Source organism: Cornus florida, unplaced genomic scaffold (genome assembly GCF_030987335.1).
Source record: "Cornus florida cultivar Cherokee Brave unplaced genomic scaffold, ASM3098733v1 CherokeeBrave_3.0.0_Hap2_Chr04, whole genome shotgun sequence".
In the NCBI taxonomy this organism is placed as follows: Eukaryota; Viridiplantae; Streptophyta; class Magnoliopsida; order Cornales; family Cornaceae; genus Cornus; species Cornus florida.
In genome coordinates, this window is record NW_026775574.1 from 25,012,238 (window position 1) to 25,032,474 (window position 20,237).

Sequence of the window (20,237 nt, forward strand, 5' to 3'; positions counted from 1 at the left end):
TTGGTTTTGGAGTTGGGAATTGTTGTTCATTCAACCATATCCCAAAATATTATATCAGACTGAAAGAATTATAAGGGAGCATGTAGGACATAATTTAGTAACATACAATTCTAGTATTAAATTGCATAATATTTAGCACCAGGAAAAACCACATATCTTAAGCCAAAGCAAAGTATGTTGTTATCAATTCCCGTGGTCACAAGCTAAGTCCACATAATTTTTTTTTGAAACAGGTGTCGCTCTCCCATTTTGCACGCATTACTAATTTTCATTTTATATGACTTAAATTTTGTAATTTTCATGTTCTCCCTCTGACTTATGTCATAAGTTTTTATTATTATTATTATTTTTTCTCTGGTGTGTGATGGTCATAAGTTCATAACATAAAAGTTGCAACATCTAAAATCAAACTTTGCAACATTGACGTTTACAATCAAAGCTAGTTCCGGACCAGGTAGGGATGTAAATTGGGCTCGTGGGTCCAAAGTCTTCTCAGATAAAGCTTTGGCCAATGGCCATGCGTTAGGCTTGACCCAACATGGATCCAACTTCAGCCGTCAGACCCACACTATGCAATCATAGACTTTGTGTGACATTGGTGTGAGAAGTCAATTAATTCTTCTCAACAGCTTATGACTTAATTCTGTGGCTCCTGCTCTTACTCTTGTTCTCCCTTTATGTTACTTAGGGTGTGACACCATTTTCTTTTAGAATCAAGATAAAAAAATTCTGAGAAAGTATAAAAACCTCTATTTCGGCTTAATAGGATGTATTATTGTAAGTAATTTGTAAATTCATTATATCATTGTAAGTAATTTGTAAATTCATTATATCATTGTAGTAGCTTAATACTTTTCACCATCCAAAGTAAAATATCAAGAATTCAATTCTCCGTGGGAATAAAAGTGAGTGTTTAATTTTTTTTCAAGGTAAATTAATAGGATGTATTATTGTAAGTAATTTGTAAATTCATTAGATCATTGTAGTAGCTTAATACTTTTTCACCATCCAAGGTAAAATATCAAGAATTCAAATTCTCTGTAGGAGTAAAAGTGAGTGTTTAATTTATTTTCAAGATAAAATAATAATAATAATAATAAACTCTAATTTCATTTTTAATTTTATAATTCACTGTAATAAATTATTAATTTTATAATTCACTGTAATACTTTGAACAACTTAAATACAGCGGGAGTCAGTTGTTGCCATTCCAACTTGACTTTTGTTTTAGGTGGTGTTTTATGATTAAGGGAATCCCTAGCCTCTTCTTCATTTATTTCCACTGCATAGCTTTGCCTGGTAGAAGTCTTTCATTAGCCTTTACTATATATTCCCTCTGTCCCACTAAATAAAATTTAAGATTTGATCTTAATTCTGATGTGGTAATAATTAAAAAGATATTAATATCATCTATTTTAATATATATTATATGCATTTGTGTTACCTATTTTAGCAAACTAAATAAATTGTCAATGAAAGAAAAAGGAAAGAACCAAACAATTAGATTAGGTTTCTTTCTCTATCTCTAATTTGCTTTCCTCTGCTAATATTTTTTATTATATATATATATATATATATATATATATATATATATATATTCTTTTATGCTTTCCTCTGCTAATATTTTTTATTACATATATATATATATATATATATATATATATATATATTCTTTTATGGACTCTCTATATTTTTCAATTACTCAAATTAATCAGAAAATACTAAATTAAAATATAATAACATAAACCTTAAGTTAATTATGTAAATTAGGGTTTTATTACGAAAAAAGAGATCATTCATTCATGGTAAAAAAAAATTGTAACTTCTAATTTAAATCATTAAACGATTTCCTACGAAAGAATTTTTATTCGCGAAAAAGATGTCACTCATTCATGGTAAAAAATTGTAACTTAGACTTTTAATAATTTAAAGATTTAATAGAAAGGGTCTCCAAAATCGAAAATATATACAAAATTCAATTCAAATTATTAAGTTATATGAGGGTTTGGATCCTATAATTATAAGTTTTGTCATTTTTCTCTCTCTATACTAAGATATTTTTTATATTAAAAAGTTTAATTTTAGAGCACACAAAACATTCAAATAAGTTGACAAATAAGTAGCCATCTAATTCAAGATAAAATCACAAATCAAAAATTCGTGAAATATAACATTTTTCTTAATTATATTTTCCCCTCTTAAAATTACTATATTATACTTTAAGTTTGAATGAGCCATGTCATAAAAATGAATTTTTTTTTTTTTTTATTTAAAAAGTGTTGATGAGAAAATGCATTACAATGAGACCACTATTTTTGGAAGGTGTAAAAAAAAAAAAAAAAAAAAAAAAAAAAAAAGAAAAAAGGAAAAGAAAAAGAAGAAAGAAATAAAGATGGATAACTAATTTGGGACAAAAAGAGTACGGGTTAAAATCACATGCCGTGATTAGAATTCAATTGTATTTTGAGATAGTAAAATAATTCAGGTGAAAAATAAAAATAATTTGGAAATCAAATGAAGAATTAGTAAGGATCAATTTCTTAATTTTGGAATCAAAATCAAACCGTTAGAGAAACCGAATTAAAGTGTTGGTTCTGTTCGCACCAATTTTTTTGCTTTCAAAAGTTTTTTGTGCAGCCTATAGAGCTATGTTAAAAGTTTTTTTCTATTGATATTCAAAGATACAACATTCATTACATCAAGAGACATACACCATTACAGAGAATGTAACATATAAAACACCAACTTCAAAAATGTAACATTCGTAACACTTGCAACCTTTTTTTTATTAACGGATTATGTTATAAATAAAAGGAAAAAAATCACATAACCCTTTTTACTATTATTTTAATATAAAAAACTTCACTTAAATTAAAAAGTTCCTCAACTAAAAAAATGCTATAAGTTGCCACATACTTGACCACTCGTTTATTAGGTTATGAAATGACAAAATTAACTTTTAAATTTAATATTAAATTTAAATTTAAAACTGATATTTATTATTATGATATTATAAAAATACCCCTAACCCCTTATCTTCTTCTTCCTCTTCACTCTCTCTGATAAGAAGCTTCTTTTTCCGAATTACAGCCAAATAGTTAATGAGAATAAACCGCAGGCCTTCATAATCATAAAACTAATGATATCGATTGAAACCATACAAAGAATTTCACAAATACAGTCCTATTAACACCCCCAAATTCAGGGCTGTCAAAAAAAAAAACAGCTTTTTAGTAGCAATGGATTTCATTCACTTACTCAAGTACGAGCATACAAGCCTCAAAGACTACTTGTTTAACAAATCATGCTCAAGCGTTAGTTTTAAACTTCAATCTGTACCATAACCCAGCAAAAAAGAAAGGGTATCAATGAATAGATTAACAAATTATATAAAGCCTAAGAGTAGTAGTTGTAATCACCAATTTTTTTTTTTTTTTTTTTTTTTTTGGGTAAACAAATCACTAATTTGCTTTAGTAAAGTTAACTATATATATTATTATTTTTAAAAATTTGAAGTATTAGAAAGTCATAGAAAAGGAAAAACAATATTACGACAAGCTCTTGAACTCAAACAAACAAGTTAATCTAATTAACAACTCAATTAAGTATCAACAATGAAAGTTAAGTAATGGTATACGGGAAAAGCTTTGAACTTGGTTCAAGATTTATTCAGATTCAATCAAGAAAACCTAACAACACAATATATACACACGCGCATATATTATATATTTTCCAAATATCCAATTAGAAAGATTCCTCAATTCAAATTCCAATAATGTGTTAGTCCATTAATAATAGCAAGAATCGCATAGAAAAAATCACAAAAAAACAAAAAAATAAAGAAGATTGTAGACGCATGAAAACTTTCCTGGGTATTATTGCGTTTGATCATAGCCGCATCCTTTCCTTTCAGACCCTACGTACAATGTTAAAAATTAATGGCCAACGTTGGAGAAGCTTCTTATCAGAGAGAGAGAGTGAGAGTGGAGTTAGGTTGTGAATTTTCCCCCTTTTTTGACCCGTTTATCAGAGAGAGAGAGAGAGAGAGAGAGAGTGGAGAAGCTTCTTTTTTATCAGGGTGAGAGAGAGAGTGAAGAGGATGAAGTAAGGGGTTAGGGGAATTTCACAATAATAAATAGCAATTTTAAATTTAATATTAAATTATAATGTTAATTTTGTCATTTCACAACTTAATAAACGGGTCGGTCACGTGTATAGCTAACGCATTTCTTTAGTTCAGGTGGGTTTTTAATTTTAGTGGGAATTTTTTTTTTGCATGAAAATAATAGTAAAGTGTAAAAAAATCCCTTAATATACAGGGTTTGTGCAGAATTATTTCTTATTTTTTGAAAATATACGCATTAATCCATAAAATTAAAAAAATATGCAAATAAACACCTCTAACCTCTTTTTAACAAAAAAAAAAATAAATATAAAAATTCCATTTTACCCTTTTTATTCTTATTTTACCCCAAAACAGAATGTACATGAAAGCCTAACCCCATATCCTATTCCCTCTCTCTTCCCCCTTCTGCATAAAACCCTAACAAAATCACCACCGCTGACGCCCCATATTACAGCAGATGAGACTTTCTTGATTTTTCTTGATTTTAGTTGATTAACTTGTCCGTACTCTTTATATTAATGAAAATTTCCTCTTTTTGAAAGGCAGGAACAAACTGGCAAGTGAATTGAAGGATGTGGTGCTCAATGGTTGACTGATTTGCTTTCATTGTGCTCAACAGATTTGATGGGTTGAGTATATGATCTTGTTGAGGAGAGAGGGAGAGACAGAGAGGAGACTGTTGGTTCTTTTTTTTTTGTTTGTGTGTTTACTTTGAAAAATACCCAAATCAAATTTGCATAAAAAAAGGAAAACAGATAACACATATGATGTAGAAAGGGAAAGGAATGAAGAAGAAAAAACAAGAAAAAAGAGAGAAAAAAATAGAGATTTAAGGTGTGAAATCAATAGAAAAACCAAGAAGTTTTCAGAATTAAAAATGAACGAACCAGCAAAAAACACTTGCCCAGCAACTATGAAACAGTAAAGAAAATATTTTTATTTTTATTTTTATAAATAAGTAAATTAAATATTCTAATGTCATGAGAAGAACCAAAAAAAATGAATTGGCTTGGGACTCCAGTGATATCCTCAAGTTGCTCCCTCTCAAATTTTTTTCAAAAGACACTCACTACACAAGCTTGACTCGATTATTTTTAATATTGTAATTTTCCTCTTGTGTACTTCCAATTCTTTTTATCATTATTAAAATTCTAATTCATTCACTTCCCTTCTATCTTAAATTTGACCAGATTTTTATTTTGATATTTTAACATCCTCCACGGCTATGACATTAATAACGGCTATGAGCCTATGACATTAATAGCAAAAAGGCTGAGAATGTGTATTAGAAGCAAAAGAACTAGGAAGAACGCGAGAGGGAACCATGGGATACGCTCACCTAATATAAGGACAGGAGTGGGAGTGTATAATCCTACTAACTAGTTTCTAGACTTTGTTTGCATACATTGGAAAGAAAAATAAGAATAATAATAAATAAGAACCGTATTAGTTAGGAAAGAAAAACAAACAAATAAATAAAAGATAGCAATAATCTTTATTTATATTTGGCTAGAAAGAAGATAGAAAAAAATAAATGATGGTATTCGGATATAATAAACGGGAGAAAAGAAGAGAAATGATAACAACTAAATTACTATCGTATCATTTTAAATAAAAGGGATATGAGTGGAATAATAATTTTTTCTTTTTAATTGTTAAGTGCAGTTTCATAATTATAAAAATACTACTCAAATACTATTTTTTCTCTTTATATTTTCTCATTTTTGGAGAAATAGGAAATGAGGGATTCCCTATCCCTCCCTATCATTTCTTTTCTCTCATTTTAAACCATCCAAACACAATTAAGTTTTATCCTTTCTTTCTTTTCTTTCCCTGTCCCTCCAAAGCAAACAGTCTAAGAGAAATATACAAAAATAGTTTGGGATAAAGGAAATATAATTCAAATTATGAAACATTCACATTATAATTTTTTTTTTCTAATATCTCAAATTTTAATTAAAAGAGATGTGACAAAAAAAAATAATTAAAAAATCTTCACAATCAATAAATTTAGTTTTTGTTTCAGCTCTTAAAAATCAAAATCACGATTCTATTTTTTTGTGAAAGTGAAAGTATGAATTATTTTGTGATGTTTCCAAATTTCAGTGTTTTTTTTTTCATTTTTCTGGAATTTTGTCGCCGCAAGGGCAATTTCGTCTTTTACCGCTTTGCGTTTCGGACACCACGGGGTGTGCCGGTTGTGTCTGAGAGTTATTTGGGACATTTCATTGAGTCCAGGACTCTTTGAAATGTAAGGGTGGCGATTTTTCCATTTTTCTGTTTTTCGGGCCGAACTGCCCCGTGTGGGATCCGCAGCCGGTATTGTTGGATCTAGGGATTTTGATTAGGTCCATTTGCACTCCATGCATTTTATTTGATGTGCCTTATGTGCATTTTTTATGGTTGTGTATATGTATATGTATGTGGTGTAAATTGAAGATAAAAGAAAAAGGAAAATTAAAATAATTAGGTGAGACCCACCACTTTTGCATAAAAAGGGCTAGAGACCACTTTTGGTCTCAAATCTTCTCAATTCTCTCTCACTCCCGCATGCTCTCTCTCCCCCTCATTTCTTCTTCTTTTATTTTTCCTTTTCGCTCCAATTCTTTGAAGTTAGATCTCTCTCTCTATATTTACTATTTTTAAGTGCCGTTTAAGGAAAATTAAAGAGCACATCGAGGCCTACAAGTTAATCGTAGCCAATTCTCATTTGGCCACCATTTGGAGGATCTCTAATCCTAGGGTTTGAAGTGTAAAATTGGGGGTTTTGCATCATTTTAAGGTTGGGGTTCTTAATTCATACTTTTCTTGTTCCTTTGTGAGTCATCTCTCTTTAATTGTTGCAAAGCATACTTAAATTTTAAACTAGTTGTCTTGAGAATGATATATTAGTTGTAATTGCAATCTATACTTGTATGTGTTAAAGAAATTGTGTGAAAAGTATGCTTAGATGTTAATTTACATGCCTATGGTGTTTATTAATTTTTTAGAAGATGCTATGAAGGAACATGTTAAGTTGTGTGATGTAAATTTCTTTTATGCTCATATTATTGGTAAAGTATATGATAAGCATTTCATAGCATTGGGCATGAAAGAAAAGGGGAAGTGTTTTGAAATAAAAGTGAAAGGGGGTTTTGGGAAAATTTTTTGATAAAGTGTTTTGAAAAAACCCGATCACCGCGGGGTCACCAAAGGGCCGGCGTATTAATATAGCCTAGATGGAATTAGGGAGATTACCCTAGCGTGGTTGAGCTATCTGGGCCCAAAATGACGCTGCGGGGGTACCAAAGGTCAGGGACAGTAGCCAAACCTTCTCTCGTGTCGCTGCGGGGTAACCAAAGGGCGAGTTATATTAACAGTTTGTGAAGTGATGGATTTTCCTGAACATGGGGAGTGACATACATGACATTGCATTCACGGCATGGCATTTAATTATTTTGAACTTTGATTTGATACGGTATTTTTACCCTGCTTTGTATGACCCCGTTTCCTATTGTTCTATTCTATAGTTGGATTCACGGGGTTACAAGAGGTGCGTCTTAAGTACCACCTACTGAGCAATTTGCTCACCCCATTATTTAACATTTTTCAGGGCTCGGGAAAGAGGTAGCGAATGATATTCCACCACAAGTTTGATGAAGACTTGAAATTGCATCTTGTCATCTTTTGTATATTTCCCATTCTCTTGTAAAGTCCTATGTTTTAGAAAAGTGTATTCATTTTGTAAACCATGGTCATGTAATATAATTTAGATGCTTGATGATCTTTTAGATGTAAATTTGATAGGATGTAAACACTTAATGATGAATGGGAATGGTGATCAAATTTTTATTTATTATTGAAGCATTTAATTGTGTTTAATCATGTATTGCTGCCGTGAATACGGATTTTCAGTTCATAACAGGTTCATCACGGGTTTAGCATGCACTTCACACAGACAGTATGCATTCCAGTGAATTTAATCCCAGGTTTGCATGTTTCGACCGGCTGATCCTCTCCATCAGCCAACCGAACCCTTAACTCCAGTCGGCCGATGACCTGCGCAGTGAAAGTCCCGAGAGCCATTTTCCTCACCATCGTTTCGGCCGACCAATCTTGCCTTGTCGGTCGACCTATCCTGTCTTGTCAGCCGGCCGACCATGAGCTACCAGCTAGCTGATTGCTCCATTTTGACTGGTTGTGTTTACCAGCATTGTAAGCTTGTTTCCTTGAGTATTTTGAGTCCCGGAGTGAGCCTTACGACAGGTTTGAACATAGGAAATAAGAGTTTGACCAAGTTGCCCTCGGATTCGGGCTAAGACCCGGTAACGGTTCGGATCCACGGATTTGGGTCGTTGCATATTTTTTAATAGTGAACAGGCTTAGAGAAATATAAGGATAGGGTAAATAATGATACAGAAAAATAAAATATGTTATAGTATAAGGTTGTTATGTGATTTTATTTTACCTTATTATTATTGTGTTCCTCTAGTCAAGGGCGGAGCCAGGAATTTGTTTCAGGGGGGTATGTTAACACTGATATAATATGTTTTAAGTAGGCCGAAAATATAATAGTATAACAACAGTGCATTAGAATAAGTGAATAAAAAATAAATTAGAAGAGAAAAAAGAAAAAGAAGGTTATTACACATAAACTATGCATTAGTGCAAGAAAAAAGAAAATTTTAAGAAGAAAAATGAATTTTTTAAGAAGAAAATGAAATAAAAAGAAATTTGAAGAATACGAAGGAAAATGAATAAAGAACTAAAGACACTTTTAAATATAGATAATTTTATGAAGATAATTTATAAATTTTATGAGGGTGTTTTATATATATTTACAATTATACGCATAAAATAAAATAAAATTTAGTGGATTCAAGGACAGAAGGACAATTTTATTAACTTTAAGGGGGGGGGGGGGGGGGCCGTTTTACAAATTTGTATATAAAAAAATAAAAATTTCTTGTGGGGCAGCATGGGCAGGGGGCAGCTACCCCTGGGCACATGCTACCTCCGCCTCTGCCTCTAGTCTCATATTAGATTACCCATCTCATTTTTCTTTATTGGGCAAAGTACAAAAAATCCCCTCAACTTGTAATCTATTTTAGTAAACCCTCCTTATCTATTTTTTTACCAAATAACCTCCCTCGACTTGTATCATTTTTCTAATAAATCTCCCTTATCTATTTTTTTTTACCAAAGAACCCCCCTCAACTATTTGAAGGGGGTAAAAGAATTGATAATTGGACCAAAATGCCCTTTTATTTAAATATTAATTCTCCTGAACTTCAAAAATGCATATCTCACAAACTGTACATTTAAAAATTATAAATAATATATTTACGGAAAGCTTATAAAATAAGGATTCTAGAAATATAAGATTTTTACAACAAACCTTCATAATTAGAGAAAATAGAAAATCAAAAAATCTAGTCCAACAATCTTATTTTATTTTTAATAAATAAAATATTCGAGATATTTGCAAAAATTTTTTCAGAATTATTCATTTACATATGAAGTCAAATATATAAAAAATTTAACCCCAACAGAAATCAATTTAATGAGATATCATATTTTGCGTCAAAGTATTTTCATTCTTTTATAGACTCGTCATTTAATAAAATATAAAAATGAATATTCAGTCTCTATTGGGGCTAATTTTTTTATATCTTATGATCTATATGAAAGTGAATAATTTTGAAAATTTTCTTACAAATAACCCGAGTATTTTATATAAAATAAAATTATTGCAGTAGATTTTTGGCTTATCTATTTCTTTCTAGTTATGAAGTTTTGTTAGACCAATCTTATATTTCTGGAATATTTGTTTTATAAGCTTTCCGTGCATATATTACTCGTAATATTTGGATGTACGATTTGCGATATATGAATTTTTAAAGTTCGAGAAAATTAAAATTTAAATAAAATGACATTTTGGTCTAAATATCAACTCTTTTACACCCTTTAAATAGTTGAGGGGAGTTATTTTGTAAAAAATTAGACAATGAAGATTTATTGAAAAGGACTACAAGTCGGGATTCTTTGATAAAAAATTAGATGAGGAATTTATTGGAAAAAGTTACAACTCAGGGGTTTTACTTGCCGTTCTTTATTTTACTGCATCTACTCTTATCTTGGATTAATCTTGGATTAAATATGTCATTTTCTTTATCGTTAAATCAGATAAAAAAAAAAAAAAAGAAAAAAAAAATTACATAAACTTTAAAGAGATAAATTTTTTTTTAAAAATTTATTAGTCCTTAAAACCATTTTTCACACACACACTCGTGTCATATATCCTCCTTAGCAAGCATTTAAAAAATTTATTAGTCCTTAAAACCATTTTTCACACACACACTCGTGTCATATATCCTCCTTAGCAAGCATTTAAAAAATTTATTAGTCCTTAAAACCATTTTTCACACACACACTCGTGTCATACATCCTCCTTAAAAAATTTATTAGTCCTTAAAACCATTTTTAACACACACACTCGTGTCATATATCCTCCTTAGCAAGCGTTTAAAAAATTTATTAGTCCTTAAAACCATTTTTCACACACACTCGTGTCATATATCCTCCTTAGCAAGCATCGAAGCATTCTCTTTGCAATGGCCAGAACCATATCTCTCTCCTTCTCCTTAGATCCTCAATCTCACCACCACCACCACCACCACCACCCCCCTCCTTACTCCACTACTTTGTACAAGCCTCACCAAACCCCATTTTTAGCCCCCAAACACACAAACCCACTCCTCGCCTCTAACAAATCTAGTCGTTACAATCTCACTCTTTCCTTTTCTTCCTCCCACCCTTCTTCTCCAACCTCATCATCATCAACTCTGCAAGATTCGGTTCGCTCAGGTCGATTTTTCACCGCCGAAGAGTTGAAAAAGCTCCAATTTCTTGAAAACTTCAGATATTATCAAGAATTGAGATCTGGATCGATGTGGGTTCGTGTGATGAAGGAAAATGAGATTGACATGACTGTTGGACTTTTATCTGAATCGTTTGCGGAATCCATGTTGTTGCCTATGGCATATGTGAATCTATTGGGTTTCTTGGTGAAGCAGTACTTGATTGAGAGGAGAACGCTAATACCCCACACTGTTACGCTTATTGGGTTCTATAGAGGAGAGGATGAAGGAGATGAAGAATTGGCTGCAACTGCAGAGCTTTGTTTTAACAAGAGGGGTGCTAATGCTTCTCCTCCAACGCCAACCCCTCCCAAGGAATCACCATATATTTGTAATATGACTGTAAAGAAGCCACTTCGAAGGTACAATCTAAATTTCTCTAAACATGATCGAAATCAGTATATTTTAGATATTTTTTCACTTAATTCATTATAAGTATTTGTTGTTTATTCCATGGAATTGTTTAGATGGTAGATAATAACTTCAACTTCGTGGATAATTAGAACACTTAGTACAAGAATTATTGTTTGAAACAGAGTTTTGGATATTGAAATTCAAAGTTATAGCCCATTTCCACTTCTTAATTTCTCTAGAATTTTCAATTCTCACATTGTAGATCATAAATTTTTGATGAATCAATCTAGATTTTATTAGTTTTTATATAGCTTCCTAATTTTCTATCTTCTAAATTTTTTTTAGAATTGTGTATAAATTTTAACATAAAAGGATAAAAATTGTATGAGAATTGGATGGTACTGTTTAAAAGTATCCCATAGTATTATAGTATAAATAGAGTCTTTTTGAAGGTTGCAACTGGAATTCTATTATGAGGGTATCGGGTAGCATTTAGTATGAGTTGAGGATTAGATTATTAAATGGTAAAAAAAATTTTATTCTAAGATGTGAATAATGTTTCATAATACCACAATAATATGAAATATTTGCCTAGTTTGTTATGGATAATGTTTAATAGTTGTTTAAAAGTTGAATAGTCATTTAACATACATTTATAATACAAATTATAAATGATTTGTTACAGATAATGTTTAATATGTTAACATTGTTTGAAAAAACACACAAATTATAAAAAAATTTTGTTCTCATAATCTGTTCAAATTGAATTGATGTTAAATATGCTCAAAAATAATTAAATATATATAGGATTATCCATTTCTAAATAACATTGCACTTGAGTGCACATTTTGTAGTTGCACCAAAAATTTGAGATTCTTAATGTATGAAAGAAACTCACAGGAGAGTTGAGTCAAACTTGCCCCATAATTTCTTGTCCCACCAATATGCTGGAGATTATGCCACGCGTAAGAAGAGGTATTTGCAATGCATTTACATGGCTTATGTGGAGGGTTGACTTGTAGAGTCTTCCACATTTGTGTAGAGTGATGACATATTTTAGAATAACAGAGAGTTTGTAGGAATTTGTAAATTGGAGAAATATTCTAGAAGGATATAGAGTGTTTTGTAGAGATTGTAAATATCAAGATTTTAGCCTATAATTCATCGTAGCCCTTGAGGAGGATGGAATGATTGTCTCATTTGCAATCAACGCGTGAGTGTACCCGTGACAAGAGAAGTTGAAAGGAAGCTAACACAAACGCCACAAGACAGTTAGAGTGAAAGTAAGAGCTTTAATATTTTGGAGATGATCAAATCTCTTACTTTCCTTTGCTTTACAATGAATGGTCTGGATTTGTACATGTCGTTGTGCCCTGAAAATAAAATTTAAGTTAAATATTCTCAAAAAATTTCAGGAAGGGCATTGGTTGGCATCTTCTTAAGGCAAGTGAGGAACTAATTTCTCATATGAGTTATTCCAGAGATGTGTTCTTGCATTGCAGAATGATTGATGCAGTTCCATTCAACATGTATATAAAAGCAGGTTATGGCATTGTTAAGACAGATAGCATCTTGATTTGGTTGACACTCCAGAGACGTAAACACTTGATGTGGAAGAAACTTCCAATGCTAGATAGCCCTTCAGAGAGTGATGTTTCTGATCCTACTGATAAAATTCCGTCGTGAATGGATAAACAAAAATCACTACTACTGTGAAAGTACATGGGATTGTAACGTTATAACAACTCAGTGTGACTTAATGTTGTAAATTATCCGAATTATAGAATACAATCTTCTATCCTGTATCTTTTATATTATATTTTCCTAAAAATTAATGTATGAAAGCGGTACATAGATGATGCTATTCAATATCTGTACTTTTATCTGGGCACAAAATGCTTCCTTACTCCCATTTTGGATTCTCCTAGTCAGATGTAGTTTAATCTGGTTGTGTTCAATATAAAGTTTATTTGGTTTTTGGCTAGTAGGTGAATACTGAATCATCTTGAGTTGCTCTATCAGGTTTAATCAAGACCTATTGGGTTGAACGAAAAAATTTAAGTCGAAGTTTTGATTTGCAGTAGTGATTGTTATCATACCATTGTTGGAGAAACTTGACTATTTTTTTTTGGAACTTGGAACTCTCTTGGGCAAAGTCCTTTGGACCACCGAGAGTGTTGCAATCGGCCCACAATGGCAACGCAAGTTAAATTGGGGTTATTTTGCTTAAAAGAATAAACGTGATAGAATTCTTCTAGATGGACACTTGGACATGCCTAACCTCCAACCTCCATCCTTCGTTGAATGCTTACTTTGTTGGAATTGTTTGATTTCTTTTCTGGTTAGCGTCAAAAATATAATAACGCATGCCATGAAAATCTTGAAAGCTGCCTCCGTAAAGAAGCATGCTTAAATTCATAGAAAACTCAAGCCACAAAGCCTGTCTCAAACTATAATTCTCATATTCTTTTTAAAGAATTTACTTGTATTTATGAGGTATGAACACACGGGTTGAGCATGCATATCTTCTGGCGACAACAAGAATTAGACACAGGAGATATATATTGGTTAAAAAAAATAATAATAATTAGTAAAAAAATAAAATAAAATAAAATTCCAAGTTCAAAATGTTTGACATACACTGAAAAGGCCCTTCTAAAATTACACATGGAGATGTCGTGGGTTGGATGGTAGACGGATCTTTGGTGTTTGGTTGAATCATATCTAGTGTATTGAGTTTGGGTTCGAATCTCTTTTGTAACGTAAGTCCGCAATCCTTTGTAACGTAATTTCGCAACCTAAATGTCACCGGTGTCGTGGGACTAGGACTGGTAGGGTCATCCAATGACAATACCTTTGAAAAAGAAAATAAATAAATAAATAAAATAAGCCTCAGATTGTCTAAATAAATAAAAAAAAATAAGCCTCAGATTATTTTGACACCTAATAGGAGTGATCAGATTTCTTGTGAGAAATCAATCTCATACTTTCGGATCCATCCCTTGTCAAGCTTTTGATTCAAACAAGATTGTTTACACTGACATTAGTTTAATGTGTTGTCCAATAAGTCACCGTTAATGACGTAGTTTTAGTTGGGGCACTTTGGCCTCATGTTACTATGGTATTCAAGCACTCCCCTGACTATGTGTGTGCGTGAGAGAGACAATCCTGTAAGACCGGGGAAGAAGAATCTTGTAATGATATGTATACTACAAGGGTATTGATGTTAGTGGTCTTGGGCTGGACAGGCCCAAGCCAATCAAAACAGGCTATACCCCCAAGAAACAAGCGTTATTGCATTGGGCTCTCTGGCCCAAGATAATCAAAATTGGGCCTAAGAGCCTTAACATTAACTAAAGTCCAGCCCCATGTTTTTATTTTTTGTCCCTGGTAATTGTATATAGATGTATATGTATATTACAAGATAATTGATGGCAGTGGTCTTGTTGCAAATTTGTTATTATTATTTTTTATTTTTCATGTTTCGATTGATTACACCTGGATGCATCTGTTAGTACTCTAACATGTCTCCCCACTAAGGTTAAGGTTAATCTGGTATTATTATTATATACTGTTTTGTGTGGTTCATCATAATGTGCTCCAAAAATCAAAATCTTATTCTTGAACCTGGCATTATTATTAAAAAAAAAAAAAAAAAAAAAAAAACACTTGATCATAATTAAAAACTGGATTTATATATAATAAAATTTAATAGATGGAGGAATAATAATAAATTTATAAGAATTATAATTTAGAAACTTTATCTATATATATATATATATATATATATATATATATTGCCTTTAAATGATTATTGATTACCTAATGTAGTATCCTACAATAGTCCTTAATCTTTAGCACTATTTGTCGGCCATCCTTAAATTCAAACCCGCATTCATATAATTATTCCATATAAAAAAATTGAAATGAGCACTATTTGTCCTTTTTTTAAATAAATAAATAAAAAAAAAAAAAATTGTAGAGGCGTTACATTGATATTATAAAAGAGAAGGTATTTTCTTACATAATTTGAGGCAAGAATTATTCTTTGTGCAGTCGCTGTATACAATTTTCATGCATGGGTATATAGCTGTTTGGACCACACTCACACACCTTTAGTTTCCGCTACATAAACTAATGTACTCTTGTACAGTATATTGCTATCACTTGAACTCAATACATACAATTCATATAGTACGTATTCTTTCTCTATATATTTCTATCATTCTTTTTTCATTTATAATTATCATAAGCAATCTTAACTCTAGTGGCTCCAAAATGTAAATAGGGGGTGCGAGGGGTTAGGTTTCATATTAAGTCACGTGAAGCCGGGAGAGTGAAAACGACATAATTTAAATTATATAGGATAAAAATATGAATAAAAGCGCATAGAGTATAGTGGGACTTACACCCCTAGTCACACAACATCTAGTCAACTTGTTTTGACTCTAGAGGATATATAATATTTCATACAAATTTTATCACACATCATCAGATCGTCAAATTAGCTCTAAATTTTATTTGGCAAATCCAAAAATTACAATAACATATATAGGTACAACCTGAACAAGCAATGCATTTTGGAGTTACTAGGTTGGATACTCATAAGTGTTAATGAATGTTGAGTAATCTATCCTCCGCTTTTGCTTGTCATTTCAGGATAGAAACTCCACCATCTGAAATGGCCATAGAATAGACAACTACAGACATCACAAATATCCAAATAGGTGTTTTGGTTTCTTGAACAAACTGCTTGAGTAGCTTTCTGAATAGTAATTCTGTTTGGTTTATACTCTGAGGACAGTTTTCTGATTTCAGAACTGAAAATTATACAAAAAAAAACTCAATTTGGTTCAATTTTCTGAAAACTTAGTTATAAAAATGTCTGTTTTTAGGAAATTATAAAAGATTGTTCTCTGAGAATTTTTTTCTATTTTCTGAGTTCTTAACAATTATATTTAGAGTTATGAACCAAGCATGCCTGTTTAGAACTGTTTTCCGAGTTACAAACTAAATAAGTCCTTTTATTCTGCAATAGCCCCTCTTTTCATAGTGAATTTCTACATCCAAATGTCACGCCGTGGACTTGAAAATTGTTTTCAGACCATTGAAATGAGAAATCGGCTAAACTGATCTTCTAAACAATCGTGTTGCTCACTCATTAATTTAAGACAATTATTCTTGTTAATCAAGCACTAATGAACCTCAAGTTCATACAACTTTCGAAATTATTACAGAAACAAGTTTCGCTATCCTTCCATAACTCTCTTAATGGGGAGTTATGGACCTTTTTTATTTGATTCACTGTGTCAAAACTTCTGTCTCCTCACCATTGTTTTGCAAGAGAGGGGCCTTTTCAATGGTCGAATCCGAGCTCTTAACGTCATTGCCTTCTCTGAATTTTCCCCACATCACGGCATAAAATCCAATAACAATAACAATTGATCCCACCAAACTGCATGAAATTTAAATGCACTGGTGACACATATTCCTTTTGCATTCTCAAATTTATAAAAGAGATTGACACAAGAATATAAGAGAAACTAACTCTACAACATAATAAATCAAAATCTAGACACCATTCTTTTACGGAAACAAGAGAAAGAAAAACAAAGGAGAATTCATACCTTCCGAGATAGAAAGTATCACCTAAAAAAATGATGCCGATAACAGTTGCAATGACAATCCCCAATGGCTGAAACATAGCAACAAAAAGGGCCCCTGCGCTGTGCAGACACCATGCAGTGATGGTGAATTGCAATGCGGTGCCAATTATTCCCTGCATCGTTACACAAAAATGTCGAAACTCCAACTAATTTTATTGCCAAACTGAATATATATCTAAACTCAAGTTATTAACCACGAATATTATCTGTTTTCGGTCTTTAGTTTCACAATGAAAGAGATTGCTGAATCTGCTTACCGAGTACAGAACAGCAATCAGCCTTATATTAGGTTGTAAACTCCAAGCACTTGTGTCTGCTTCCATAATCAAAGCAACTACTGCAGATAGAATGGCCACAAAGGAGCAGTAAAAGAAGATTAAAATCTGCTGTGCTGGGAATTTCCGAAGGATCAATACCTGAAAACATTCACCAATAAAAAAAAAAAAACGTAGTCAATTTTATGTATGTGAATCATATATTGAAAGTGGTTTCGACTTTCTGTGAGAGTTTAAATGGAAGAATACTTTACCACTAATATACCGTACAATGAACTCAATGCAGAGTCAGCTGCAAGGATCAATCCTCCAATGATCCATTTCGAAAAATGAATGAGAAGAAGCCGATGAGGGGAATTTGAATGTGAGAAGGTCATCATAATCGAGGGGCCTTTGTAGAGAGTCACGACGAATGCCCCTATGATCGACACTACTGTTCCGATTGATTTAGCAATACTAGAGCTTTTACAATCTAGTTTTTCCATCCTTGAATAAATCATTGAAAGATTTAGGCAAAAGCCTTGAGATAATGTAATGAATTAATTGCAATCGGAATTGATTTATAGCGATAGATAATAGGAGGAAACAATTATTCGAATTTATGATGTGTTTGTGTTTTGTTAGACTAATAGTGAGAGAAGAGTAAAACCTTAATATGATGGCAATTATGAAGGTGAAACCTGGGATGAGGTTAAGCATGGCTGATGCAAAGGCCGGAGAGGTATACTGAATTGCAGCATACGCAGATACTTGAACTGTGCAACTGTAATAACTGAAGTCAGTACACAAACATATACCAATGTTATATGGTATATATACCCATAAATCATGTGCATTTACTTATATATGTACTGTGCATTTACTTGTAACATATGCTTGAATGACTACAATACTACATATTGTATATGTAATTGCATACAGATGACCCTTACCAAAAAACGGAAAAAAAAATGCATACCTAGAAGAGAAATTCATTTTCTTTCAACACAACACACACACACACACACACACACACATATATCCATTTGCACCACATTAAATTTGAAAAATAACCAAACCCATGATGTAATTTCTATTTGAAAGCATAATAATAGAATTATAGAACCAATTAACAAACCCGAGTAAGGCAAGCAAGAAAAAGGCACAGAGGAGATAGAAAGTAATTGGAGGACGGCCTAATCTGCATGAAATGAGAAGACAAAAAAATCAGTAATTCCAAAATTTCAGTTGCAATTGAATGTTTAATTTCATGCATACATAACATATGTTTGTTTTGTGCACACACACATATTAAACAAATACATATAGAGACAGAGTGTGTATATACCTGTGGATGAGAAAGGAAGAAGGAAGAAGAATGAGGGAGGCAATAGCATTTGAGTAGGAGACAAAGGTGAAGTTAGTCATTCCACTTGACATGGCTGCTTTGCCTGCTATCATGGTTCCCACCACTATACACTGAGAAATCACCATGCCCACAAATGGAAGCACATTCTTGGAGCTCCTCATCTTCTCTCTCTAGCTCAGACTGCATTCAGCCTGAATCTACTGTATCAGATGTATAGAGACCTAAGTTAGCTTTATATAATAAAAGCAATGTTCTTGTCTTCACACGAGTTAATTAAAGTGATTAAATTGGACCTACGGGTATAACTGCAATAAAATTAGTTAATCTTTACCTTAAAATAAGGGCTTCTTTAACTTTAGATTTTATATAATTGCAGGTGTCAAGAGTTGGGAGGGCTCAAGGGATCCTGAGCTTCGAAACTGTGGTGCACAGGCACGGAGCCCAATACAGGCCCATGTTAGAGTTTTGCATTAATCGTGTTGTGTTCAGCGGTGACGCCACCCATGTTAGAGTTCTGCATTAATCGCGTTGTGTTCAGCAGTGACACATGATCCCGCTGCACAAAAGGGTTCCGATACTTATTGATTTTAATTAAAAAATTATGTTATAATTTCATATATAGATATTGAATTGTTAAGGGGTAGTAGTGAGTGCTCGTTGCATGTGTTTAATCTTATTCAATCCGCATTATTATCTATGTGAATTATCTAAGACATATTAGGAGTATACTCCTCTTATTTGAATTAGGATTGCAACAAAACTTTTCATCAGAAAGATAAATGGGACGATTCAAGTAAAGTCCAATATAGATCTAACTTTTAATTTATTTGTGAGATCTGGATAGTTTGTGTGGATCCCACAACTCCACGTAAAGATAAATAGGACGATTCAAATAAAATTCACTATAGATCTAACTTTTAATTTATTTGTGAGATCTCGATAGTCTGTGGGGACCACCACGACACATCTCTTTCTAATAATATATTTGGCACATGGACAGCTATATCTCAAACACTTAAAATGTAATTTGTTAGGATAATTTTTTTTTTTTTTTTTCCTTGAATAATGTTTCTCTTTTTTAATCAGTACTATGGGTTAGTTTTTTCTTCAAAGTTGAATAATATGTTAAAATGATCAGAAATAGGATGTGGATGTGGATGTGGATGTGGATGTTGAATTGTTAATGCTTTATTCTTGTAAGATGCTAGTATCATTTTAATATTTATTGATAGTTTAATGGGTAATATATACACGCACACGCACACGCAAAAACTCAAAAACTACTTAGTAGTTACCAGGTAGTCATTCACTGTTGACTAAGAATATTATTCATCAAATCCAAAGGAATCTTTTAAGATCTGCATTTTTGCACTTTATCTAATAAATTACATCCACTTGAAGGATTGCAAGAAAGTTTATTTCTAAATAAGCGGGTCTACAGAAGGATCATCCTCCTAACCCATGCAAAAGCACTATTTTTTATTAGTATATTTGTAATACAAAATACAAGTCACACAAGATCATATTAGGGTACATTTAGTAATGTTTTCATTTTCTGTTTGTGCAGTC

General features: G+C 32.0%; 2 protein-coding genes across 2 annotated transcripts; one reads left to right on the forward strand and one right to left on the reverse strand.

Annotated features, from left to right (window-relative positions):
• The first annotated feature begins 10,660 nt into the window (after window positions 1-10,660).
• On the forward strand, window positions 10,661-13,363 carry LOC132303015 (GCN5-related N-acetyltransferase 5, chloroplastic). Its single transcript, XM_059800029.1, has 2 exons — window positions 10,661-11,387; window positions 12,795-13,363. The coding sequence occupies exons 1-2, from the start codon at window positions 10,720-10,722 to the stop codon at window positions 13,063-13,065; spliced, it is 939 nt and encodes a 312-aa protein (XP_059656012.1). The 5' UTR covers window positions 10,661-10,719; the 3' UTR covers window positions 13,066-13,363.
• Window positions 13,364-16,680: 3,317 nt separating this feature from the next.
• Window positions 16,681-18,829, reverse strand: LOC132304850 (WAT1-related protein At3g28050-like). Its single transcript, XM_059802559.1, has 7 exons — window positions 18,648-18,829; window positions 18,438-18,500; window positions 17,970-18,083; window positions 17,575-17,806; window positions 17,303-17,461; window positions 17,007-17,158; window positions 16,681-16,834 (listed from the first exon to the last, which is right to left on the reverse strand). Exons 1-7 carry the CDS (start codon window positions 18,827-18,829, stop codon window positions 16,681-16,683), a joined length of 1,056 nt encoding a protein of 351 aa, XP_059658542.1.
• Between the last annotated feature and the right edge of the window lie 1,408 nt (window positions 18,830-20,237).

Coding starts and splice junctions, on each gene's coding strand:
- LOC132303015 (XM_059800029.1), top strand. CDS start 10,720: ATGGCCAGAACCATATCTCTCTCCTTCTCCTTAGATCCTCAATCTCAC. Junction 11,388..12,794: donor GTAAAGAAGCCACTTCGAAG/GTACAATCTAAA, acceptor AAAAAATTTCAG/GAAGGGCATTGGTTGGCATC.
- LOC132304850 (XM_059802559.1), bottom strand. CDS start 18,829: ATGAGGAGCTCCAAGAATGTGCTTCCATTTGTGGGCATGGTGATTTCT. Junction 17,807..17,969: donor ATAATTGCCATCATATTAAG/GTTTTACTCTTC, acceptor GATTTATTCAAG/GATGGAAAAACTAGATTGTA. Junction 17,159..17,302: donor TGATTGCTGTTCTGTACTCG/GTAAGCAGATTC, acceptor GTAACGATGCAG/GGAATAATTGGCACCGCATT.